This window comes from Prionailurus viverrinus, chromosome A3 (assembly GCF_022837055.1).
Source record: "Prionailurus viverrinus isolate Anna chromosome A3, UM_Priviv_1.0, whole genome shotgun sequence".
In the NCBI taxonomy this organism is placed as follows: domain Eukaryota; kingdom Metazoa; phylum Chordata; class Mammalia; order Carnivora; family Felidae; genus Prionailurus; species Prionailurus viverrinus.
Window position 1 is genome coordinate 99,895,690 of NC_062563.1, and position 24,042 is coordinate 99,919,731.

General features: G+C 38.6%; 1 protein-coding gene across 1 annotated transcript in view; it reads left to right on the plus strand.

The window, feature by feature from the left end:
• The first annotated feature begins 2,973 nt into the window (after positions 1–2,973).
• DNAH6 (dynein axonemal heavy chain 6) overlaps positions 2,974–24,042 on the plus strand; it is a 231,828-nt gene continuing 210,759 nt past the window's right edge. The window contains exons 1-4 of the mRNA XM_047854641.1: positions 2,974–3,054; positions 5,254–5,486; positions 14,690–14,866; positions 18,324–18,580. Coding sequence (XP_047710597.1) covers positions 5,262–5,486; positions 14,690–14,866; positions 18,324–18,580 — 659 coding nt within the window. The 5' untranslated portion in view covers positions 2,974–3,054; positions 5,254–5,261. The remainder of the gene's footprint in view (positions 3,055–5,253; positions 5,487–14,689; positions 14,867–18,323; positions 18,581–24,042) is intronic.

A 24,042-nucleotide genomic window follows, 5' to 3' on the forward strand; every position in this document is an offset into this window, starting at 1 on the left:
ACCAGTCTCATGCCCAGCTCACTAACAAGACTCTCCTTGCTTCTTTGGTACCATCACTTGTTGTCATCTGGTCTTTAGACTTTCAGCCTGGACCTTTCGGAGCTACCTGGCCCCTAACTTACTGCTTATTTGGAAAATCTTCAAAACAGACTTGTTACTGTATATAAAGCACCACCATTTGTCTGAAATTTTTTATATGTGTTTGACCTAAAAATTCTAAATCTAAAAGATAGATTGTTTGGTTTATATAAGAAGTCTGTCTCAAGTTCAGATCTATAGAGAAATTAGTTTTATACTGGGAGATTTTATGAGGTTGTGGAAAACATCCTGACTTTAAAGCCAAAGGCATGTTGCTCCTTGGTAGACTTGGTGAGCAGCGGTTTGAAAGCAAGGGAGATCAAGAGCACTCTGTCCAGATCCAGGGTCCCATCTCAGCACCTGCCTGCTACCCGTGTTCTACTTTTGTTTATTTAAATTACCACGGTCCTCAGTGATGCAGATTGTCTTCTACTTCTGGTTTCATCTCATTGTTGTTTCAACACTGGAGGGTTCCCTTATTTCTGTAATCTCAGCCGTGCAGTTAAAATAATGTGCCTTGGAGTTTTATCCAAATACATAGGTGTTTCGGGAATTTTTCAGAATGTAGTCCTCCGTACACATCCAGCAGCAGAATTCCCTGATTCAGCATTCTTGCTCTAGAATCTTAAAGAAATTTAACTATTTAGGTTGATAGATCTGGATTTGTCTCTCAGCTCTGCCAATTATTACCTCTAGAGTGATTTGGGTAAAACATGTAATCTTTTTAAACCTCAATTTCCCTCTTGGTGGAGTAGGTACAATAATACCTTTAAAATAATATAAAGCTATTCCAATGATTAGTGTAATGGTGATAAGTACTTCACAAAGGGCCCAGCACATAGATCTTAACTGAATGTTCAATAAATTTTAAGCATTTTTATTTTTAGTGTTAAAGATGTGACTTTTTGTATCCTGGGTCGTAAACCTTTCATAGCCTAGTTCTTTAGCTATGAAATGAAAATTTCACGTTTGTTGGAATTATTTGAGAGAACAAATGCAAAGCACCCAATATAGTACCTGGCACATAGAGAGCACCCAATAAAGAGTAACAATTATTATTATTTATACTAACTATGAAAAAATCAACGGGATAAACATAACACTCTTGTCTGCACTACTTTAGTAAATATTTAGTTGATAATGAAGATGATATCTTACCACATTAAAAAATAAGCTTGGAGAGATTTGATAAGTAGCTTCTAATATAGCAATACCTTTATTAAACTCTGTCAATGCCTTCTACCCCTCACTCCCCTTGGCTCTTGGAATGCTCAGTTGCATAAGGCAACATTAGAATACAATCACCTTCATCTGCTTAAAACAACAACAACAACAAAAACCATTCTGGGACTGAAAGCAATGGCCTTTGTCCCCACTATGTAAATTTTGAAGGGAACAGATTAAAATATTCACTGCACATCTGAAGTGAAATTTATTTTATAGATGTGTCTAACACTGGATATTATTCTAATTTTATGTTTCAATGTTTAGGGTTGGCTTTAAATTTCTTTTATTACTAATCTATATAAATTATTATATTTTATTGGCTCTGATTAGCTTTGTGTGTATCTTTTATCTCTGGGGAATTCATATTTATGTCCACATTTGAGGTTTTTTTGAATTCTTTCTAAACTGAAGTTACTCCCTTGTGGTTTCCAGCACCTAATTAGGGATTAGGAGACCGGTATTCTAGTTTTGTCTCTGCCATGACTAGCTGCCTAACCTGGAGTAAATCACTTGCTCTCTCTCTGTGTCTCAGTTCTCTTTTTAATCAATGGGGGGAGCTGGATTAAGTGATCTGTAATCTCCATTCCAGCTCTATGGATATGTGATTCTCTGTCTTGTAGGTGATGTCCTACCTAGCACTTAAAATACCTACCTGAATATGTTAAGACTGAGAAAATGCAGGTCGCACGATATGTCAAGCACTTCATATATAGGCTTGGTATTCAAGGAAAGAAACAAATATCAAGGTAAGAAAGAGGGACCAAAAGGTACAAAAAAGACAACAGGTTCCAGCAGCGATTACGTCATTTTGGAGGGGAGGTTGAAAAGCAACTCTGCCAACTGGATTAACATTTCCTCAAGGCAGATGAAAGGGCTGCTTCTCCTGATCACTAACTGGGATAAGGCATCTTCGGTAAGCAACCTGGATTGGGTTTCAGTGGGGTCGCCTCCACAAAGCATTAGCAGCAATTGTTTGGGGACTTAATTAGGTTGGGTCCAAATGCCAGAACAAGATCCATCCAGAGTTTGCTTTGGTAGATAGAGCACCGGACCAAGTAATACGGACTCGTGCTAGGCCTGACACTAGGTTACGTTCCAGGTGGAAAAGAACAGTTGAGATGGTGGAGTTTGAGGGAAAGAAGTGCTCACATTCCTTGCCTCTTAGAACACTCCCGGGAGGAGGTTGGTGGGTCGGACAGAGTTGGTGGATGGTCGCTACCAAGCTCCCTTTGAGAGCGGGACTTGAACTGTCTATACAACACACCTCCCTCTTTGGAGATTCTTGATTCTTTTAACTAGAGAAAATTAGATTAAAGGACTGTCAAGTCAGTCTCGAGTGCCTCATGAAGGGAAACAGACAAGAGATTCCGGCAAGAGGGAGGGAGCAAACACAGCTAGCCACCTGCTTTGGCTGCCCTGCCTACCCGCCTAGACAGCTGTCAGTTCCGGGTGCGGAGGCGGGACCGCGCTCTCTCCACCGTCGTGTGCGCACTCTCCACCAATCAGCGGCTTAGAAATGTTCCGAAGACATTGATTGGCTCAACTGTTTGGCGCGCTCAGGGACTTAGAGCTGCAGTTGGCTGAGGCGTTGCCGTGGCGACAGTCGCGCACAGGCGCCTTGCACACCGGTATGGCTGCTAAGCAACAGCAAACATTCCGAGGTACTGTCAACTTTCTGCTACCAGACCTGGGTTTGCTGTCTCTGGAGACCCTCGGCGGCGGCGGCTGTGGCTGCTCTAGACTGACTTGGTGAGTCCAGAGGAATCCCGCTGTGGGGCTGGGCTCCGACTTCTAAGCCAGAGACAGCTTGGCTTTCTGAGCACACAAGGAAAGGCTGAGAGAGGCAGAGAAAGTCCGTGGAAAGGCATTTAGTGGTCATTTGCTACCTACCTATCATTTTAGAGGAGTAGAACGTGAGGAATAGAGATATCAGGAGACTTGTCCGAGATCTCACACGGAGTGGTCAAATCCAAATCTGCGCTACTCAATGTGGTAGCCACTAGCCACATTTGGCGAGTCGGAGCTGAGGTCTGCTCTAAATGTGAAGTACACACTGGATTTCGAAGACGTGGTAACAATCAATGAAATAAGACATTGATAAGTTTTATATAGATTACATGTTGAAATGAGAATATTTTGGATACGTTAAAGAAAGCACATTATTAAAATTAATTTCACCCGTTCCTTTTTTGGGTAGTTTGTTTTTTTTAATATGGCTACTTGAAAATTTTAAATTGTGTAGGAGGATTTGATTGGCCAGCACAGATCTAGATTGAAACATAAACCTGCTGACACCTGTTTCAAGACCTTATATGCTATTGATGGTGTTTGAGGGGTGATGGTGGGGTATGGAGCCGATGGCCAAGAAAGAATTCTTGAAGATGTCTCTGGTCCAAAAAGGTGATTTTATTAAAGCATGGGGACAGGACCCATGGGCAAAAGGAGCTGCACTGGGGTTGTGAAGAGTGACTGATTGTATATCTTCAGGCTGAGAGGGGGTTAGGGACAGTGTAAGTCTCTAAGGAATTTTGGAAGCAAGGTTTCCAGGACCTTGAGGGGCTAGCTGTTGTTAGGAAAAAGTCATTTATTACTGTTTAATAAAACCTCAGTCATGAGACCCTTCAGATTTATATCAGGGGCCATATGCTTGGAGTATATTTGCCAACATATACTTGGGGGTTAAAGATAAAGGAGGTTTGCAAAGGATTTTTTATGTGTTTAAGGAAATTCACAGGTTCCTAGTGGGTCAGGATAATGTTAAGCCAAGATTCCCTTTTGCCCCTACCAAAGTGTCATCTTTGAGGCAGCTGAGCTCCTAGTGAAAGGTCACTCTGCCTGTTTTAAGGACTCGTCAATGGGCAGTAAGGGAAATTAATTTATCATTTGCCTTAGTTTCCCACATCACCGTGGCAAGCACTTAAACCCCCTTACATCTTGATGGAGGTGATATTAGGGCTCCAGGAAATGGGATCTAAGGTTTCTGGAGATGGGGCTATGGATAAGATTGCCTTTTTCTTGCAGTTTACTAAGTTATCTGTAAACTGGAGGAGACTCATGTCCTGCATGACTGTGATCTCTATCAGTCAACCATTTGTTTTCTTTCCTTCCCTTTGTTCTCGGGCAGCAAGGAGTGTCCAGGGAATCACATGTATCCCACCTGGGGGAGCAGGGTGCTATTAGCTTGTACTTTGCTCTCAGCTTGTCTTATGCTCCCTCATCACTATGGTATTATTTTGAAGGAAAATATCTGCACCCATCTGGTAGGGTGGGCATGAGTGGTTGTGAGGATGCAAGACCATTACCAAGGGCTCCTAGTTCTAGTGTTCTAGGACCTTTCTACTCAAAGTGTATGGATCAGAATGTGCAGTTTAACCATTTCCTCAGGAGATTCTCATGCATATAAAAGCCCCAGGAGCACTGTTTTAGGATTTAGTCCACAGCTCTTCCCCCCACCCCCACCCCACCCTGTCCCCCCTACCCCCCACCTTTGGTTTTTTTTATTTTGCTTTTTGAGTACCTAGGCTCTATTTCTCGGATTGCCTGCATTAGAGCTACCTGCATTTTGAACAAGCTCCCCAGGAGATATTTTGCATATTCAAGCATGAAAAACATCAATCTCCATACTAATTGCATTTCTTTTCATCCTTCAAAATCTAGACCAGTACAGTCCCCAAATCAGAGACATCTGCAGCAGCAGCATCGCCCAGGAACTTGTTAGAAATGCAAATTCCTGGATCCCACCCCAGCTACAGGGCTTCTGGAAGGCCAGGCATTTTCATTTCTCTGATTCAAGTCCTCAGTTGGGAGGAATGGGTAACTTCGTGGGTTTTCTTTGGGGAGTGAGCAAATTCAGCTCCCCCTGGTTCTTAAGTCACTTCTACTGGACCCACTTCCCCAGTTATTTTGCTCTACTTTTCATTTTTCTTTTCCTGACCCGATTCTTTCCAGGAGTGAGGATGGCATTCCACACCTCAGCGAAAGATGCCAAACTGAAAAATACTGAAAAGCAGGTGGAAAACCCTATCCTTGAAAGACTGAACAATATACAAACAAAGGGAAGACTGAGTTTTATAGTACCCACAGAAAATGAATCTGACACACAATTCCTGACGTTTAGGCACAGTACAAAAGCTCAAGAGAGAACAAGAAAACGACAGCAGCCCATAAAACTAGAGCCTCTGGTAAGTTCGAAAACCAGCGTTTTAGCCACTTTGGCTCCAGAGGACGTTGCAAAATTGCTATGAGGGGATGGAAGTCATTTCTAGACTCTTAATTAACAAGAAAGGAATTAAAGCCTAAAAGTTAAGACTTGTTTGAAGTCATAAACCCTGTAAACATCTATTCAAAAAAAATTAAGTTCCAGGTAACTGTTCAAGGTGAGGGGATACAGTGGTGAACAAAGTTTTGTAGCAGATAAATCCTCTCTAGGATAATGTGCAATACAGATACTTAACTATATAAGTTGCAAGGCTCTTTTAGACATTAGGGTACCATTTAATATTGGTACCTTCAGGAAGAGTAATATACATAGTTATATACATATAGTTATATCATTTTATTACTTGTAAAATAAATGCCTCATATCCTGAAAATTTTTGTGCATGTCTGAAAATACTTAATTTTAAGAATCCATTTATGTCCTTGAATAATTCTAAATCCATGCAAAGGAGCAATGAAAGTACACAGAACAAAAAGTGAAAGTTATCACTCCCACCCTCTGACATTAACTACTTACTGTTGTTAATGGCTGCCCTTCAGGCTGTTTATATGTTTATTTAAATGTGTGTGTTTGTGTGTGTATAAACATATATCTTTAATATAAGATTATACCATACATACTGATCTTCAGAGTGCTTATTTCACTTAAACATACAGAAAATTTTCTATTCCATGCATAATGAGTTATCTTTTCTAAAAGCAGCACTGTATTTTGTTGCACAGATGTGCCATAATATAGTATTCAGTAACTGGTGGATTTAGTATCAAACTTTTTACATTTATTTCTCTATAATATATTTAGTTTCACTTGGCAAAAGTGTATCATTAACCCTTGGTGATTAAAGTTATTCTATTTGTCTTCAGGGCAATTAATTCTTGTACATTAAATGTTTATTATGTACCTATTATGCACCAGGCATTGGGCTATACGCTGGGAATATAGCAATGAACAAAGCAGATAAGATGCCTGTTGACATTCTAGTAACCTTAAATAAATAGACTGAGCAATTTCATGTAATGATAGCTGTTATTAAGAAAATAATACAGGTGGAAACAAAGGGCAGGCTACTTTAGATTGTGTGACTACAAAGGTCTCCTTAAGGAGATGTCATCTGAACAAGTCTATAGCCTGGATCACCTACCAGACATGTGAATGAACAAGCCATTAGATGACTCCAGTCCCCAGACTTTGAGCTGCCTCAGCTGATGCTCTGATGGAGCAAAGGCAAGCTGTATCCAGTGAGTTCTGCCTAAATTGTAGATTTTTGAGCAAAATAAATGGAGGTGTTTCTTAAGTCACTAAGTTTAAAGCTGTTTGTAATGTACTAACATGACTAGAACAATATAACTAATACATGAATATGGTAATTCATACAGTACTAAAAGTAATAAGGAATAAAGTGAAAAATACCTGAATTTCCATCATGCAGGGAGAAAGTAGCTTTGCCTTCAAGTGACTGATTTCATGTGTATGGGTATCTGTAGTTTAGTTTGTTTATATAGAGTTCATACTATGGTTTGTTCTCTTTGTGATTGCTACCCCTTCTCTCCTCCCCCACTTTCCTCCCCTGCCTTTCTCCCTTCCCCCTTGTTTTCCTCTTCTCCTCCCTCTCCCCCTTGCCCCCTTCCTCCTCTCTCTGCCTTCCTCTCTCCTGCCCCCCCCTTCCCTGTTTTACTCTTCTTTCATATCTTTTCCTTACTTGTAATTCTCCAGTCTCCAACCCCATTGTCTATATCTAAGGTTTTCAACAGTCTAGTGTATATCCCTCTTGCCTTTCTTCATGCTCAGTTTTATACAAATGGATGAACACACACAATGTACATATTTAGGCTTTTGGATATTTGTTTTACAACATAAACATCAATGTTGCTACATGTTGCTTTTTGTACCTAAATAGACATTATAGGACTTCCTCAAAGTCAGATGATATTTTTAGAACACATTCTTTTTAATGGTTGCCTATCCTATTAAAGTGTCCAATTGCATGAATATTCCATAATTGATTAAATCATCCTCTTTGGGACATTTATTTGACAAATATTTATACTGGTACAGCAAAATCATTTTATTATCCATCTGTACCGGTGCCTATATTCTTGTGGGATAAAGCTCCATGATTAGTACTGTTGGGTTGAATGGAAAAAATATACGTACTTTTGATTCACACACATTTTACTTGAGGACCAGTTTCTCAAACCAGCACACATGTGCTGCCTAAATTAAATTTCACTTTTACCCTTTCCGAGGTTTTCCGGTAATATCTTCCAGCCTTTTGCTGACTGAATGGGGTGGCTGAAGCTGCACCCTCACACCGGCTGCTGCTAATCCTCTCCGTGGGATTGGTGTTGAGGGTCCTGTTCTTCTTATCTGAATTGCAGCATTCACTTCGAATTGGACTTCATTTTCTCTCCACTGACCACTGCTTTATACTCATATGTTGACAGGCAGCATCTCCCCACATTTTCTTCTTTATTTTTGTAATTTCACATTTAAAACTTTCATTCACATAAACTTTTAAATCTGGTGTGAGGAGGGGCACCTGGGTGGCTCAGTCGGTTAAGCGTCCGACTTCAGCTCGGGTCATGATCTCACAGTCCATGGGTTCGAGCCCCACCTCAAGCTTTCTGCTGATAGCTCAGAGCCTGGAGCCTGTTTCAGATTCTGTGTCTCCCTCTCTCTGACCCTCCCCCATTCATGCTCTGTCTCTCTCTGTCTCAAAAATAAACAAACATTAAAAAAAAAGTAAATCTGGTGTGAGGAAAGGGACTAACATTTTCTTCGAAACGTTTTGCTAGCACCATGTTTTTCCCACCAAATTAAAACACCACCTTTATAGTGTATAAACTTCTCACTATATCACGTATAAAATAGTGAGATCTGTTTACAGATCTTGATTCTTTTCTCTACTGATCTAGCCACATTGTTTTGATTACAATGAGCATGTTTTGGTAAGTGGAAGGCAACTGTTTCCTCGCCATTCTTATTTTTTATATATTCTCTGTTTTAGATGGTTATCCTTCCATATAAACTTTAAAATTCATCCTTCTTAGATAAGTAATTCATTTAAAAGTGTACAGAAGTGGGGCGCCTGGGTGGCTCAGTCAGTTAGGCTTCCGACTTCAGCTTAGGTCATGATCTCACAGTCCGTGGGTTCGAGCCCTGCCGCAAGCTTTCTGCTGACAGCTCAGTGCCTGGAGCCTGCCTTGGATTCTGTGTCTCCCTCTCTCTCTGCCCCTCCCCTGCTCATGCTCTGTCTCTCTCTGTCTCAAAAATAAAAACATTTAAGAAATTTTTTTTAAAAAGTGTACGGAAGTTACACAGTTAAAGTCTGTTTTCTACCACTGTCCCTCATCCATTCAGCTTCCTACTCTAGAGGCAATTAATGGTAAGAGTGTGTATGCTTTCAGAGATGTGTTACGCTGTCTAAGCCTAAAGCTAGCATAATAAACAAACTTTGCTGCCCCTTACTTGCTTCATTTAATACATAACTTGGAGATCATTTCATATCTGTCCCAAAGTTCTTTTATATCAATTTGCTTTATAGCTCATAATGTACCATATGAATGTACCATAGTGTATTTAGTAAGCCCCAAATTTATAGATTAGGTTTTTAAAATAGTATTTTTGTGACAACAGTGTTACAGTGAATAATCTTGTGCATATGCCATCTCCTACACTTGAGATTCCATCTGTAGGCAGACGTCCTAGAAATGGAGTCGCCAACTCAAAACATATGTACGTTTGTAATTTTGGTTAGTAAATGTTGCTTCAGTAATACAAGAAAAATGCTGTCTCAGAGTAGCTTTAATTTAAGTTTCTTCTTGAAAAAGGTTGAATGTCTTTTCATATGTTTAGGAATTATTTTTCTCTCTGTGAATATATGGATCTTCGTGTCTTATTTTCTAATTGGGCAGTTGGTGTTTTTCTCATTGATTTGCCTGAGTTCTTCCTATATTAGGAAATAAGCCCCTTATCTGTGATAAGCATTATAAAAATTTTCAAGTTTTGTTTTAATTCCTAATTTTTATGTAATTGAGTTTCTGTCTTCTGAGTTTTATGTGATACTTAGGCCCTACACTTAGCAAGATTGTAAAAATAAAATTATTTAGTGATGTCTTAGATACTTCTCTTTAAAAATTACTTTAAGATTATTCTTATTTTACATTTAAATCTTTGATCTATTCACAGTTTTTCCCAGTGTAATGAATGAGAGGATCCAACTTTGTCCCTACTAGCTTTACAGTTATTTCATTATTATGTATTGAATAATATTACTTTCCTTAAAGTATCACCTTTGTTATAAACTCAGTTCCCCTTTATATTTTGGGATCTGTTGCTGGATTTTCTATTCTGATCCATTGATCTTTTCATGTGTCCAAAATACAAAGTTTTAATTATTGTAGTTTTATAACATTTTATTTATTTTTTTAAAATGTTTATTTTTGAGAGAGAGAGAAAGAAAGAACATAAGCTGGGGAGGGGCAGAGAGAGAGGGAGACACAGAATCTGAAGCAGGCTCCAGGCTCTGAGCTGTCAGCACAAAGCCTGACTTGGGGCTTGAACCCATGGACTATGAGATCATGTCCTAAGCTGAAGTCGGATGCTTAACCAACTGAGCCACCCAGGTGCCCCTTTAGTTTTATAACATTTTAATATCTGGTAGGGCTGGTCACTCATTTTTTCTCCCCAGGGCTTTTGTGGCTATTCTTTCTAATTATTTTTATGTATTAAATTTAGAATCAGATTTCTAATCTCCAATATATCCTGTCAGGATCATATTAAATTTATAGATTAACTTGATGATTAACTTGATTAACTAGATTAACTTGATATTTTTTAATAATTAATTTTCCAAATCAAGAACAAAATCGAACTTCATTTGTTTGCTTTTTCTTTCACGACTATCATGAGTGTTTTGAAGTTTTCCTCATCTGACTTTTACTTGTTTCTTATTAAGTTTATTAACAGGTTTTATTTCTGGATGTTAATTTTGTGCCAGTTTTTCTGTTTATTCTCTCAAGTGTTTCAGGTAAACAATAAAATCATCTGGCAATAATGACACTTTTGCCACCTTCTTTCCAATTTTTGTATTTATACTGTGTCTTTGAACTACTGTATTGGATAATATGTGTAAAATATTAGAAACAATAGTGTGGACAGTAGACATTTTTGTCTTTCACCTGAGATTAGTAGGAATGTTTCTAAGTGTTCCCTCTTTAAGCATGATATTAGCCATTGAGATTTTTTTTTAATGTTTTATTTTTGAGAGAGAGACAGAGATAGAGCTTGAGTAGGAGAGGAGCAGAGAGAGAGGGAAACACAGAATCTGAAGCAAGCTCCAGGCTTTGAATTGTAGCACAGAGCCTGATGTGAGACTCGAACTCACCAGTGGTGAGATCATGACCTGAGCTGAAGTCAGATGCTTAACCAACTGAGCCACCCAAGCACCCCTAGCCATTGAGATTTTTAAAGAAGTTATCTATCCTTTCTTGATTAATGTTTTTATCAAAAATAGATTTTTATCAAAAAATCATAAATAGGGGCATCTTCCTGTCTCAGTCAGAAGAGCACGTGACTCTTGATCTCAGGGTTGTGAGTTTAAGCCATGTTTTGGGTGTAGCGATTACATAAACAGACTTTACAAAGTCATAAATAGATTTTTATCAAAAATAGTTGAATTTTATCAAATGCCTTTTTGACGTATATGGAGATGAGCATGGCATTTTCCCCATAATTAACATTTGGCATTTCCTCATACTTCTGCAGTTTTTGTTTTAATTCTACATGAGACTTTATAGTTTGCTATAATAAGGTCCTTTTCTTGTTAAATTCTTAAGTATTTCAGTTTTAGGTTTTTTTTTATTGTGATCCAATTTCTGTTTTAGTACAGAAAAAACAAATGTGTTTACTTTGTAACAGAAACCTCACCAATATTGTTTTCAATCCTTACTGTTACTTTAGTAGCTAGGCTTTCATTTTTATTTATTTATTTATCTATTTATTTATTTTAACGTTTATTTATTTTTGAGACAGAGCATGAATGGGGGAGGGTCAGAGAGAGAGAGGGAGACACAAAATCTGAAACAGGCTCCAGGCTCTGAGCTGTCAACACAGAGCCCGATGTGGGGTTCGAACTCACTGACCGTAGATCATGACCTGAGCCAAAGTCAGACGCTTAATCAACTGAGCCACCCAGGTGCCCTTAGGCTTTCATTTTTTTTTTTTTTAATTTGTTTTTTCAACGTTTATTTATTTTTGGGACAGAGAGAGACAGAGCATGAACGGGGGAGGGGCAGAGAGAGAGGGAGACACAGAATCAGAAACAGGCTCCAGGCTCTGAGCCATCATCAGCCCAGAGCCCGACGCGGGGCTCGAACTCCCGGACCGCGAGATCGTGACCTGGCTGAAGTCGGACGCTTAACCGACTGCGCCACCCAGGCACCCCATTTTTAATGTATATAATATCACTGATAGTTAGATAATTTTGCTCTTTTTTCCTAGTGTTTACACCAATTACTTTATTTTTTAGATTAGGGGTCACTGTGGCCCATGGGTCAAATACAGTCCTGTAACCTGTTTTTGTAAATAATGCCATATCCATTTATTTTCATATCATCTAAGGCTGCCTTGGTGCTTCAATAATAGAGTAGTTGTGACAGAGACCATATGGCTCACAAAGCCTAAAATATTTACTGTGTGGTCCCTTACAGAGAAAGTTTACTGACCCCTGTTCTAGATGCTTCAATTTGAGAATTGAAAACTAAAGGTGATAGTGAAAATAGTGACCTTGTTCTTGATTTTCATAATGGCTTTAACTGTTTACTATTTAGGATGATTGAGGTTTGCTTCTGAGTTTGCTAAATAGTTAAGTTTTTCTCTGTTTCTATTTTATTATTATGAAAGTTTCAAATATATAAAATGCTACAAAGAGGGATATAATAAACAAGTGTGTGTATCCCAAATTAATGTTGTTTGCTTAGTTTGATTCAATATCTATTTTTCTTTATTTTGTCTTTTCATTTATTTATTTATTTTGAGAGAGACAGAGATAGAGCAAGTGGGAGAGGGGCAGAGAGAGAGAGAGAGAGAGAATCCCAACAGGTTCCACAGTACCAGTGAAACCGTGACATCAAGACCTGAGCTGAAACCGAGTTGGCTTGATTGAGCCACCTAGGTGGCCCTGATTCAATATCTATTTTTAAAGGAATGTTATAAATACATTTCAAATACCTTTTGTATCCCATTTTAGTCTCAATGCCCTCTTTCCTTTCTTGGAGATTATCACTACTAGGGTTTGTGTGAATCTATCTAACTTTTTGTATTTTTGCCACTTTATTTGAAAAAATCAACGTCTCCCAACATTTTACTATAAAAAGTTCCAAATGCACAGAAAAGTTGAAAGAATAGTAAAACAAATATTTATACACCATCCACCTAGATTCAAAGTTATTAGTGTTTTGCCATATTTGCTTTCTTTCTCTCTGTGTATGCTTGTTACTTTGTTATTTAAAAGTAAATTGTAAGGGACTTCTTTAAGCTGAAGTCAAAGGGTACTAGTTAGTAACAGGAAAATATGACAGTATAAAACTCACTGGTAAAGGTGAATACATAGTAAAATTCAGAATAATGTAAAGGTGGTGGATTAATCTCTTATTTATAAAGCTAGTTGAAGACTAAAAGACAAGAGTAGTAAAAATTACTATAATTGCAATACTTTGTTATGAATGCACAAGATAAAAAGATACAAACTGTGATATTAAGTGTTGATGGGGTTCCCTTTTCTCCACATTCTCGCCAACATTTGTTTATTATCTTTTTGATCATAGCCATTCTGACAAGTGTGAGGTGATATTTCATTGTGGTTTTGATTTGCACTTCTCTAATGATTAGTGATGTTGAACATCTTTTCATATACTTTCTGGCCATCTCCATGTCTTTGGGGAAAAAATGTCTATACAGATCCTCTTTCCACTTTTTAATTGGATTGTTTTGATTTTGCTATTGAGTGGTATGAGTTCTTTATAGATTTTGGTACTTAACCCCCTATCACCATATAATTTGCACATATTTTCTCCCACTTGGTAGATTGCCTTTTCATTTTGTTTATGGTTTCATTTGCTGTGCAGAAGCTTTTCTCCCCTTCTTACCTTGTGATTCTGGTCTGTGTTGATTTTCCACATTGATATAGCTGAGATCCTCCTGCCCCCATCTCTATAGTCTTTTCCTTTCTACAGTGAGTGGCTCAAGAGGGATTTTTAACCAAAACCAAATGTTATTTACACATACCTGAAAATTTAACAGCCGTTTCCTATGCTTACTCTCAAGCTTTTCTTTCTCGCTCCAGTTGTAAGAGATTAGCTATCATGCTAAAGTCATTTTGCTTAGAGCGGCACCTGGGTTGCTCAGTGGGTTGCGCATCCAACTCTTGGTTTCAGCTCAGGCCATAATCTCACAGTTTTGTGGGCTCGAGCCCCATATCGGTTATGTGCTGGCAGCAAGGAGCCTGATTGGGGTATTCTCTTTCTTCCTCTCTTTCTGCCTATCCCCCGCTCACACTCTCTCTCTCATAGTAAATAAATAAACTTTAAAAATAAATCAATATATAAATAACGCTTAGAAGCCTAAAGCCATTATGGTGAATTCCTTGCTTTAGTGTATTATGTTGAATGCTAGATTTTATTGCCTTAATCTGAAATTAGATTAGCCTAATATAATGCCACAATTTCTTTTATTTTTTGCCACAATTTCTTTTAGATCTCCAACCAATTATGGCTATGGGAATTGATTAATGACTTTGGGGTACAGTGCGAGAATTGTACAATCCTTCCCACAATGACTGTTTTAGTGGATGGTGGGATTTGTAATGCACAATTACTGAGTATGCGATCTCATGCCTCTGAGCCTTTCTGTCACAACCTTACCCATAGAAGTATTCATTGGTAATTAAAGGACAGAATTAATAGAAACCAAATAGAAAAGTCTTAGTCTTGTAATAGACCATGGTCAGACCATGGTGAAAGCCACCACAATGATTGTGACTTGGTTAGAAAGTTACTCCAGGAAGATCAATTTCCAACAGGAATAGAGTCCAAAGTTCATGTTGTAAGAATAAGACAAGTTCTCGTTAACACTGAAAAAATTAACATGTCTCTTTATTCCCCAAAGCCAGTGCTAAAAGTCTACCAAGATCATAAGAGGCCAGAATACATATATGAACAGAACCGATTTCAGTTAATCTCTTCTGGAATCATAAAGCTTCCAGGAAGCACTGAAGAAAGAAGTTCTACCAAATTATCTGTTCAGTTTCTTGAGCCTCAGTATACTGTGAGGAAGAAAAAACAGGTATACTGTTAAAGTACTTAATTAATCCTTTCAATTTAGTTTTAGTTTCCTATAACATTGCTAACATGCTTTTAACTCATAAGAACAGTTGCAAAATTTTTCTCTATCAGGTTGCACAATGGATTTGGGAAATACAGTACTTCTCAGTTCTTACTCAAGGAAAATTTGGACAGTAGAGGAAAATCATAAAGGAAAACTTCCAGCATCTATATGGTGTTCCCTAATCTTCTCTTACATATTAAAAGAAGACATAATAGTGTTTTGAATTTTATTTTACCTTTTATGAAATTTTCATCATCATTACCCAAAATGACAATCTTTTGAAGACCTTGGTGAAAGGCAATAAAACAGAAACTGAACCAGCTAGAAAGACAATTTTTGTAATTGGTGAGCTGTAGAGTGGGAAGGTACCTTGCAAGGAGTCCTTGAATAGTAGCTCTGGGAGAAACCACCAGAGCATGGCTTTCTATAAATACCTGCAGATAATTAAACAAAGGAATAGAAGTGGGAAAAAATGTGGACACACTCACAGTAAAAATGCCAACAGACCCGAGAATTCTCTGAGCTTTTTATTGAGAGGATCCTTCTAGACTTGTTGAACATTTCAGTGTCAGTTATGTTTCAGGCTTTGTGCTAGAGTGGTAGAAAGGAAGAGATGAAGACAGGCTTCATCCTCGAGGATTTCAGAATCTTTGGGTGGGTACGTGGACAAGTGAATGCTCCAGCTCAGGGGGTTGTGATAAAAACTCTGGTTGGTCATTTAAGCTACAAAATCCTGGAGAACTGAACAGGAGGGAAAGCTTGCACCTGGTGGTGAGAGGGATGGTCAGTGGAGGAAAAGCTACCATACGGAATGGCACTAATAAGCTTGGAGGAGTGAATGGAAAGTTAGTAAGGCAGAGGAGGTGGGAGAGTGGTGGGCTTGAGAAGCCGGCTGGAAGAGGCTCACTGTGGGTGTGGGTGAGATCACCCTGAAAAAACATCACATGATTAGTTATATAAAATTATAAACCCTCAACTAATTTGGTTTCTGTGAAGTAGGAAAGGAGAACAGGCTATCTTAAGTAGAGCCAAGAAAGAACTGATTGCTCATAAGTTAGCTTATTTGGTACTAAGTGGGCATCATGACCTTGAATTTAAAGAAGAAGAATGAAATTGTGCACATCTGGGACGAAGGGAGGAGGATGAAAGGGAATGTTAAATTGTGTGTTATGCGTGGTTGTAGTGGTAACTAAGTGAAGAATTCAAATAAGAGCCAGGGGTTGAAGGGAAAATATGGAAGAAAGGGAATATTCCATATAAAAGGAGAAGGTATTATTCTGATAAGAGGGTCGTTTTGGTGGTGGTGGGGGGTGGGTATTGATTTCTCAGAAGGAGCTTAGAATGGAAATGCACCAGTGAGGATTCCCTGAGAGATAAAAGAAGGCAGTTGGAGGCGCTGCTTCTAGTAATTAAGGAAGATTGCCTTATCAAATTGGACTAAACATCCATCATAGAGAGCACTACAAGTGTTCTACACTTTATGAATAAATGCTTCTTTTGTTCCCTTTCCCCCACAAAATCTGAACTTATGTGGCTACTTAAATTGAATCACATTTTCGCATTGAGCTACATAATTGGAAATAAGTATGCAGCTGAAAATACATAGGCCTATTGTTGAAGAAATCTTGTACTTAGAAGGCAGTGAAACTTCTTGAAGGAAATAATAAAGAAAATACATGCATTTTCTGTAAAATATTGATACTCCACTCATAAAAATATTAAAGTTGACTATAGCCCTTGTTGAAACATTGGGACAAGGCAATGTGTATTTTCTCTTTGGGCCTTTTTTTGTTGTTGTTAGAGAGAGCGAGAGTGAGAGAGCACATGCATGTGGGAGGGAGAGAGCGAGAGGGAGAGAGCGAGAGGGAGAGAGAATCCCAGGCTCCATGCTCAGAGCAGAGCCCACCATGGGGCTCAATCCCTCAACCCTGGGATCATGACCAGAGCTGAAATCAAGGGTTAAAGCTCAAGGACTGAGCCAGGCAGGTGCCCCTGGCCTATTCTTTTACATAAGAAAACAGTGTGGTTGCTGCTGTCTCTGGCCAATAAGTGAAAGAAGCACATTTTATCTTTTGAATTCAAAGATGTATTTCCTTCAGTTCTAAACTTTCCAGGATTTTCATCTCAAACTCCTATTCAACAGGGTATATTTAATCAAGAGATGGAAAATGATGACACCTGTGAATGCAAACGTTCTGAAGACGTTGTTCCGTAGAGCTTGTGGTAAATCAATCTCTCGGAGAAATGGCAGCCTCTGTTAGTTATGCTAACAGGCAATAAAGATATCATTTATATATTTGCATCGGCTATTCAACAAAGCAGGTCTGCGATGGGGATTCTTGTGTCTTAGTGCCAGTTGCCCCTCCACTGTCAGAGAGACAAGGTGATGACAGTTATCACCCTCCCCCACAGGAGGAGAGGGTGTGTGTGATGCTGCCCCAAGGTTTGTTGAGGAGGAACAAAGGAGTGTGAGTGGCACTGAGAGCACAGACAGGGGAGCTGGGGGTTTAGAGCAAAGCTCAAGTGTGTGAACATGGTGGGGACTTAGCCTTGATGCTCCAGTGGTGGTCCACAGTATCCGCAGGTTAGAAATGCAGGATCACAGGCTCCACCCCAGACTTGACAGAAGCTGCAATTTAACAGGACACCTAGATAATTCACACTCACATTTAAATGTGAGAAACACTGGTCTACAGAACTGGCAATTATGAATTTGTAACATGTATACTTCTCCAAGGGTATTATTACATAGTGATCCCCCAATGCTCAGTGTAACCACCCCTTACATTTACTCAAAAGTATTTTATTATGAGCTATGATGACAGCTGTCTAAGAATTCACACACTGAAAAGCATTAAGGTTGTCAGAACTAGGTGAGGAGGTTAAGGGGAGAGGCCACAGTCAAGATAGACACTAAGCAACTGAGCAGGAAAAGTGGACTCCCAAGAACACCAGAGAAGTAGTGGCATTTTGATGTAATAAACACTTGACTTGAAAGAAGGCAGCAGTGAGAACTGATGTTGGGGGGTTTGGGAAAGGGGATGGACACCTGGATAAGGAGTACTTGGAAGGAATATATCACTCCTTACAATAATTTGAAGTTTTTCAGTTCAAAAATGATTGGGGCGCCTGGGTGGCTTAGCCGGAGTGCCACATCGGCTGAAAGCTGAACATGAAGCCTGCTTAGGATTCTCTCTCTCTCTCCCTCCTTCTGCCCCTCTCCTAAGTGCATGTTCTGTCTCTCAAAATAAAAAAAAAAATTTTTTTTTAATACTTGCCTTTGAGCACTAGACATCTCAGGAACTTCAGTAATTAGTGCTTGAGGTTAATATTTTATCATGTTTTTTTAGTCATGTCTTTTGGTTTTGTTTTGCAAAAACTCATCATTTTAAAAATTGGCTTTGTTTTGATCCAGCAGCCCTCTGCTGAAATGTTCTCTCCCTCTCCTCCTAAACTGTCACGTACCAGTATTGGAAGAAGAGGTCTCTATGGGACCAGTTCCTCAGCGTACCCTAAGTACTTTTTCCATGATCGGGAAGAAGTCGTTAAAGCCAACGTTCGTAATCCTTTGCAAATCATTAAAATAATACGTGAAAATGAACACCTCGGATTTCTTTATATGATCTCTGCAGTGCCAAGGTCTTCCACTGAATATGATACATATAATCTCAAGTGAGTTCTCTTTTATGAAGCAATGTATTCAACAGTAAAAGCTTCAAATAAGATCGCAAATGTTATCCATAATTGATTGGGTATTAATGGTAAATATAAAATATAATTTTGGTTATCATCCAATGACAAATGAATTGTAATCACAATAATTTTATTTTTTCCCTTTAGCTTTCTTTTACTTATAGACAATATTTTATAGAGTAGCACACTTTTGTGCCTCTTCTATGTGTGTATTATGTAATGCCATATATTTTTAATCAGTATTACAAAGATAATTTTGATATCTTGTGATTACTGAGAAAAGAAGAAGGCAATGCGTAAAAAGTAGGTGCATGATTTGTGTTACATGTTCTTTCAACTTTGCTTAGTAGAGTGGGAATAAGGATTTTTTTTTAAATAAAAGGAGCTTTGGGGCGCCTGGGTGGCGCAGTCGGTTGAGCGTCCGACTTCAGCCAGGTCACGATCTCGCGGTCCGTGAGTTCGAGCCCCGTGTCAGGCTCTGGGCTGATGGCTCGGAGCCTGGAGCCTGTTTCCGATTCTGTGTCTCCCTCTCTCTGTGCCCCTACCCCGTTCATGCTCTGTCTCTCTCTGTCCCAAAAATAAATAAAAAAAACATTAAAAAAAATTAAATAAAAGGAGCTTTATAACTTAAGGTATTTATATAGATGAATAACACACATACATTCACATAGACTATTATTTCTAAGCACACATTTGTTGTTAAAATAATTAGACAAATTGTACAAATGTGGGTCTGTGAATTGCTTTAAAGTTCAGCACAACAGGTAGCAGAACTTAAAGGTGATACTGGCTTTCCTCCATCATCGTTTGGTTGAGTTGACAATTGTTGTTGAGACGGTCTTTCCTGGAAGCTGATAGTAGTTTAGCTTTACCACCAAATTCTTGGAGCTACCTTCCCATTCTCTGCTGTGTAGGAAGATGAAAAAAACTCCTAGGAATTATCTTCTTCTCCCTTACTCAGCCCTGTAGTTTTGACTGAGTCGGGTAACACTGAAGACAGCACTCCTTCTAGGATTGAGAGGGAGAGAAGAATAACATTTTTAAATGATAGATTTATTATAAATCCTGAAAGAGCTTAATTAGAATGAGATATAATTTATGGAAAGAACAGATATGCCTATAAAAATCCAATCATTCAACAAAATGTATTCAGCACCCAACTCTATAGCATGAACTGTTCTAGGTGCTAGAGAGATGTTAGTGAGCCACCCAGATCAAAATTGCTGTCCTCGTGGAGCTTGCATCTTAGTAGAGGGAGACAGTAACAAACACAACATCTGAGTAAATTACAGAGAATGCTGGACGGTGATAAGTTTTACAGAAAAAGTAGAGCAGAGCGAAGGAGATTAGGAGTTCTGGGGAAGAAGTTGTGAATTAGCTGGGATGGTCAGGGTAGGCCTCATTGACCAGCGGCTATTTGAATAAGGACTGGAAGGAGAAGGAGTCAATGATGTACTGACAGAGAGAAGAAAGAAGCATTCCAGACTGCAGGAAAGTGAATACAAATGCCCCAAGTCAGGAGCATACCTGGCATGTTCAAGAAGCAAAGACTGTAGGAGAGTGAATGAGAGCTAGAAAACAGACCATGAAGGGCCTTGACAGTCATCCTATGAACATTAAGTTTTACTTTGAGAAAAGTGGAGAACCATGGATAGACTTCAAGCAGAGAAGTGTCATGATCTGAGTTACATTTTGAAAAGGACTGCTCTGATTGCTGTATAGAGAATATTTCTTCTTGCTTCTCAAAAGCAAGAGTTGAAAAGGAAGACCAATTAGAAGGCTGTAATGATTCAGGTGAGAGATGAACCAGGGGGAGGTGATGAGAAGTGGGTCAAATTCTGGAAATAAGTTGAAGGTCAAGCCAACAGGATGTTTTTATGGACTGTATGCAAGGTGGAAAACCAGAGAGGAGTCCTGGATGACTTTAATGATCCAGTTGACTGGGCTCAAGAGGAAGGTTAGAGTTGCTTGTATCTGAGACACAGAAAACGGAATGGAACAGTTTTATTGGGGAAAAAAAAAGAGTTTGGGTTTGGACCTACTAATTTGGGGATGCCAAAGATATGAAAGAAGTGAGGTGATAGATGAAAGGAGAATTGGGGTCTAGTGAGGTTTTTTTTTCTTTTTTAAGATGGGAGAATTAATATAGAATAGAATTTAAAGACCTTTGATGTAAAAGAAAATAATCCCTTTAATAGTATTGTCATTCCCACCACTGCCTTACTACTTCTTTTTAAAAATTTTTAAAAATGTGTATTTATTTTTGAAAACGAGAGACAGAGCACAAGTGGCAGAGGGACAGAAAGAGAGGGAGACACAGAATCTGAAGCAGACTCCAGGCTCTGAGCTCTCAGCACAGAGCCAACATGGGCCTCGAACCCACGAACTGTGAGATCATGACCTGAGCCAAAGTTGGACACTTAACTGACTGAGCCACCCAGGCGCCCCAAGCCTCTAACTCTTGATTTCAGCTCAGGTCATGATCTCACAGTTGGTGACTTCGAGCCCTGTGCAGAGCCTGCTTGGGATTTTCTGTCTTCCTCTCTCTCTGCCCCTCCCCCACTCATGCTCACTCTCTCTCAGAATGAACAAATAAATATTTTTTTAAAAAATCATGTAATTTCCCAGATATCAAGAAGTGCCATTTGTGATATTCATTCCCCACTATGAGAGGAGTCAAAGTTTGCCAAATGTAAAATGATTTTCTATTAAAGATGAATACGGAAACTGTGCTTTTGTCCAATTCAGGAGATAAATTGTATATCTAGACTAATGAGCACTTGTACTTGGGGAATTGAGTTGATATTTTATACTTTTTTGAACTGATAGTAGTGATGCTTGATGATAATATGCAAGTGCTCATTTAAGAAGATAGAGTTTGGGGGGGCGGTAGTGCCTGGGAGGCTCAGTTGGTTAAGTGTCCAGCTTTGGCTCAGGTCATGATCTCATGGTTCGTGGGTTCGAGGCCCATGTGGGGCTCTGTGCTGAGAGCTCAGAGTCTGGAGCCTGCTTCAGATCCTGTGTCTCCCTCTCTCTCTGCCCCTCCCCTGCTCATCCTCTGTCTCCCTCTCTCTCAAAAAATAAATAAGCATTAAAAAAAAGAAGAAGATAGAGTTGGAATCCTGGTTTATTTTATTATATTTTGGGGTTGATGTTAATTTTTCCTCCCTACCCTGAACTCCAGATATTATAAACCTAATGAAAAGATAATCATTTGGGTAGCACAAACTTGGTAGCAGCTAAATTGAAAGTTAAAACTAGTTATAAATACTGGGTCAGTGACATGAGGACATGTTATATACTAAACTCCTTTTAATAGTAATGTGATAAAATATGTCTTTGCATAGTTTTCAAGTGTAGTAAAATACGTCAGATGTGAAGTTCTACAATGATTATCTCTCTACCATGATCCCTCTCGGTGAGAAAATAGTTGTTTATCAAGTTTATTCTAAAATATCAACTTAGTGCTATATGTTAGGTATAATGATTTTGTCAGGAATAAGCTTCAAGGAGATGTCTAAATATGTTGGAATATCAATCTGAATAAGTACACAACTATATGCTGCAGATTATTTTGCCCAGCAAGGGGGCATAGTGGTGACTCTGGTCAGCTCTGGGGCAAGTAAAGAGGAAACTAGGTAAAGAATCAGGAACTAGGGAGATCATGAAGAGCATAGAGAACAGAGAATAGAACTGATCAAGACAAAATAATCCTGTTTTGTTGGGACTGAAGACCTTGAACAAGAGTGATTGTAACTGAAGGGTAGCTATGAGATATGGGGGAGGATTGTTGGCTAGAGAGTTGGATTATATATCCACTTTGTGTGAGAGCACATGAAAGTGAATCATCATATTTTATGTCATAAAAGATCATTAGTGTTCACTTTGTTCTAGGCAAATTATTTATGTATGTCATATCATTTAATCCTCACAAAATACTATACGATAGATACAATTATTATCTCTATTTTACAATGAGTCACAAAATGGTTAAGTAACTGCCCTAGGTCTTACAGTAAGATAGCATAATACTCTCATGGTCCATCCATGTTATTGCAAATGGCAGGATTTTGTTCTTTTTTATGTCTGAGTAGTATTCCACCGTGTATGTGTGTGTGTGTGTGTGTGTGTGTGTGTGTGTGTGTGTGTGTACACAATTGCTGGGTATACACACACACATACACACACACACACCATCTTCTTTATATTTAATGGACACTTGAGGTTGGTTTCATATCTTGGCTATTGCAAATAATGCTGCAGTGAACATAGGGACACATACATCTTTTTGAATTAGTGTTTTTGTTTTCTTTGTATAGATACCAAGTAGTGGAATTGCTGGATCATATGGTAAAATCTATTTTTAATTTTTTGAGGAAACTCCATATTGTTTTCCATGGTCATTGTACCAATTTACATCCCCATCAACAGTCTACAAGGATTCCCTTTTCTCCACATCCTCACCAACATTTGTTATTTCTTGTCTTTTTGATAATGATTCTGACAGATGTAAGGTGATTGATACCTCATTGTGGTTTGGTTTGCATTCCCCTGATGATTAGTGATGTTGGGTATATTTTTATGTACCTGTTGTCCATCTGTATGTCTTCTTTGGAAAAATATCTATGCACATCCTCTGCCCATTTTTTATTTGGATTGTTTGGGGTTTTTATTATTGAGTTGTATGAATTCCTTATATTTTTTGAATATTAATCTCTTACCAGATACATGATGTGCAAATATAGTCTCCTATTCAGTAGGTTCCCTTTTTATTTTGAAGATTTCCTTCACTGTATTGAAGCTTTTTAATTTGATGTAGTCCCGCTTGTTTATTTTAGCTTTTGTTTCCTGTGTTTTTGGTGTCAAATCCAAAAAAATCATCACCAAGACCAATCTCAAGGAGTTTACCACCAATGTTTTCTTCTAGGAGTTTTGTGGTTTCAGGTCTCATGTTCAAGTCTTTAATCTATTTTGATTTAGCTTTTGTGTATGACGTTAGATGGCAGTCCAATTTCATTCTTTTGAATGTGGCTGTCCAGTCTTCCCAGCACCATTTACTGAACATGCTGTCCTTTCCCCATTGTATATTCTTGGCTCTTTTGTCATAAAATAATTGACCATATATTCAGGCTTTTATCTCTAGGTTTCTTATTCTGTTCCGTTAATCTATATGTGTGTTTTTATGCCAATACCATATTGGTTTGATTAGTTTAGCTTCCTAATATTGTTTGAAATCAGGGAACATGATGTCTCCAGCTTTGTTCTGTCTCAGAGTGCTTGGACTATTTGGGTTCTCTTGAGGTTTGTCCTATTTCTGTGAAAAATGTGTTTGGAATTTTAATAGGGATTGTACTGAATCTGTACAATACTTTGAGTGGTATGGACATTTTAATAATATTAAATTTCCCAATCTATGAGCATGGACTCTCTTTCTATTTATT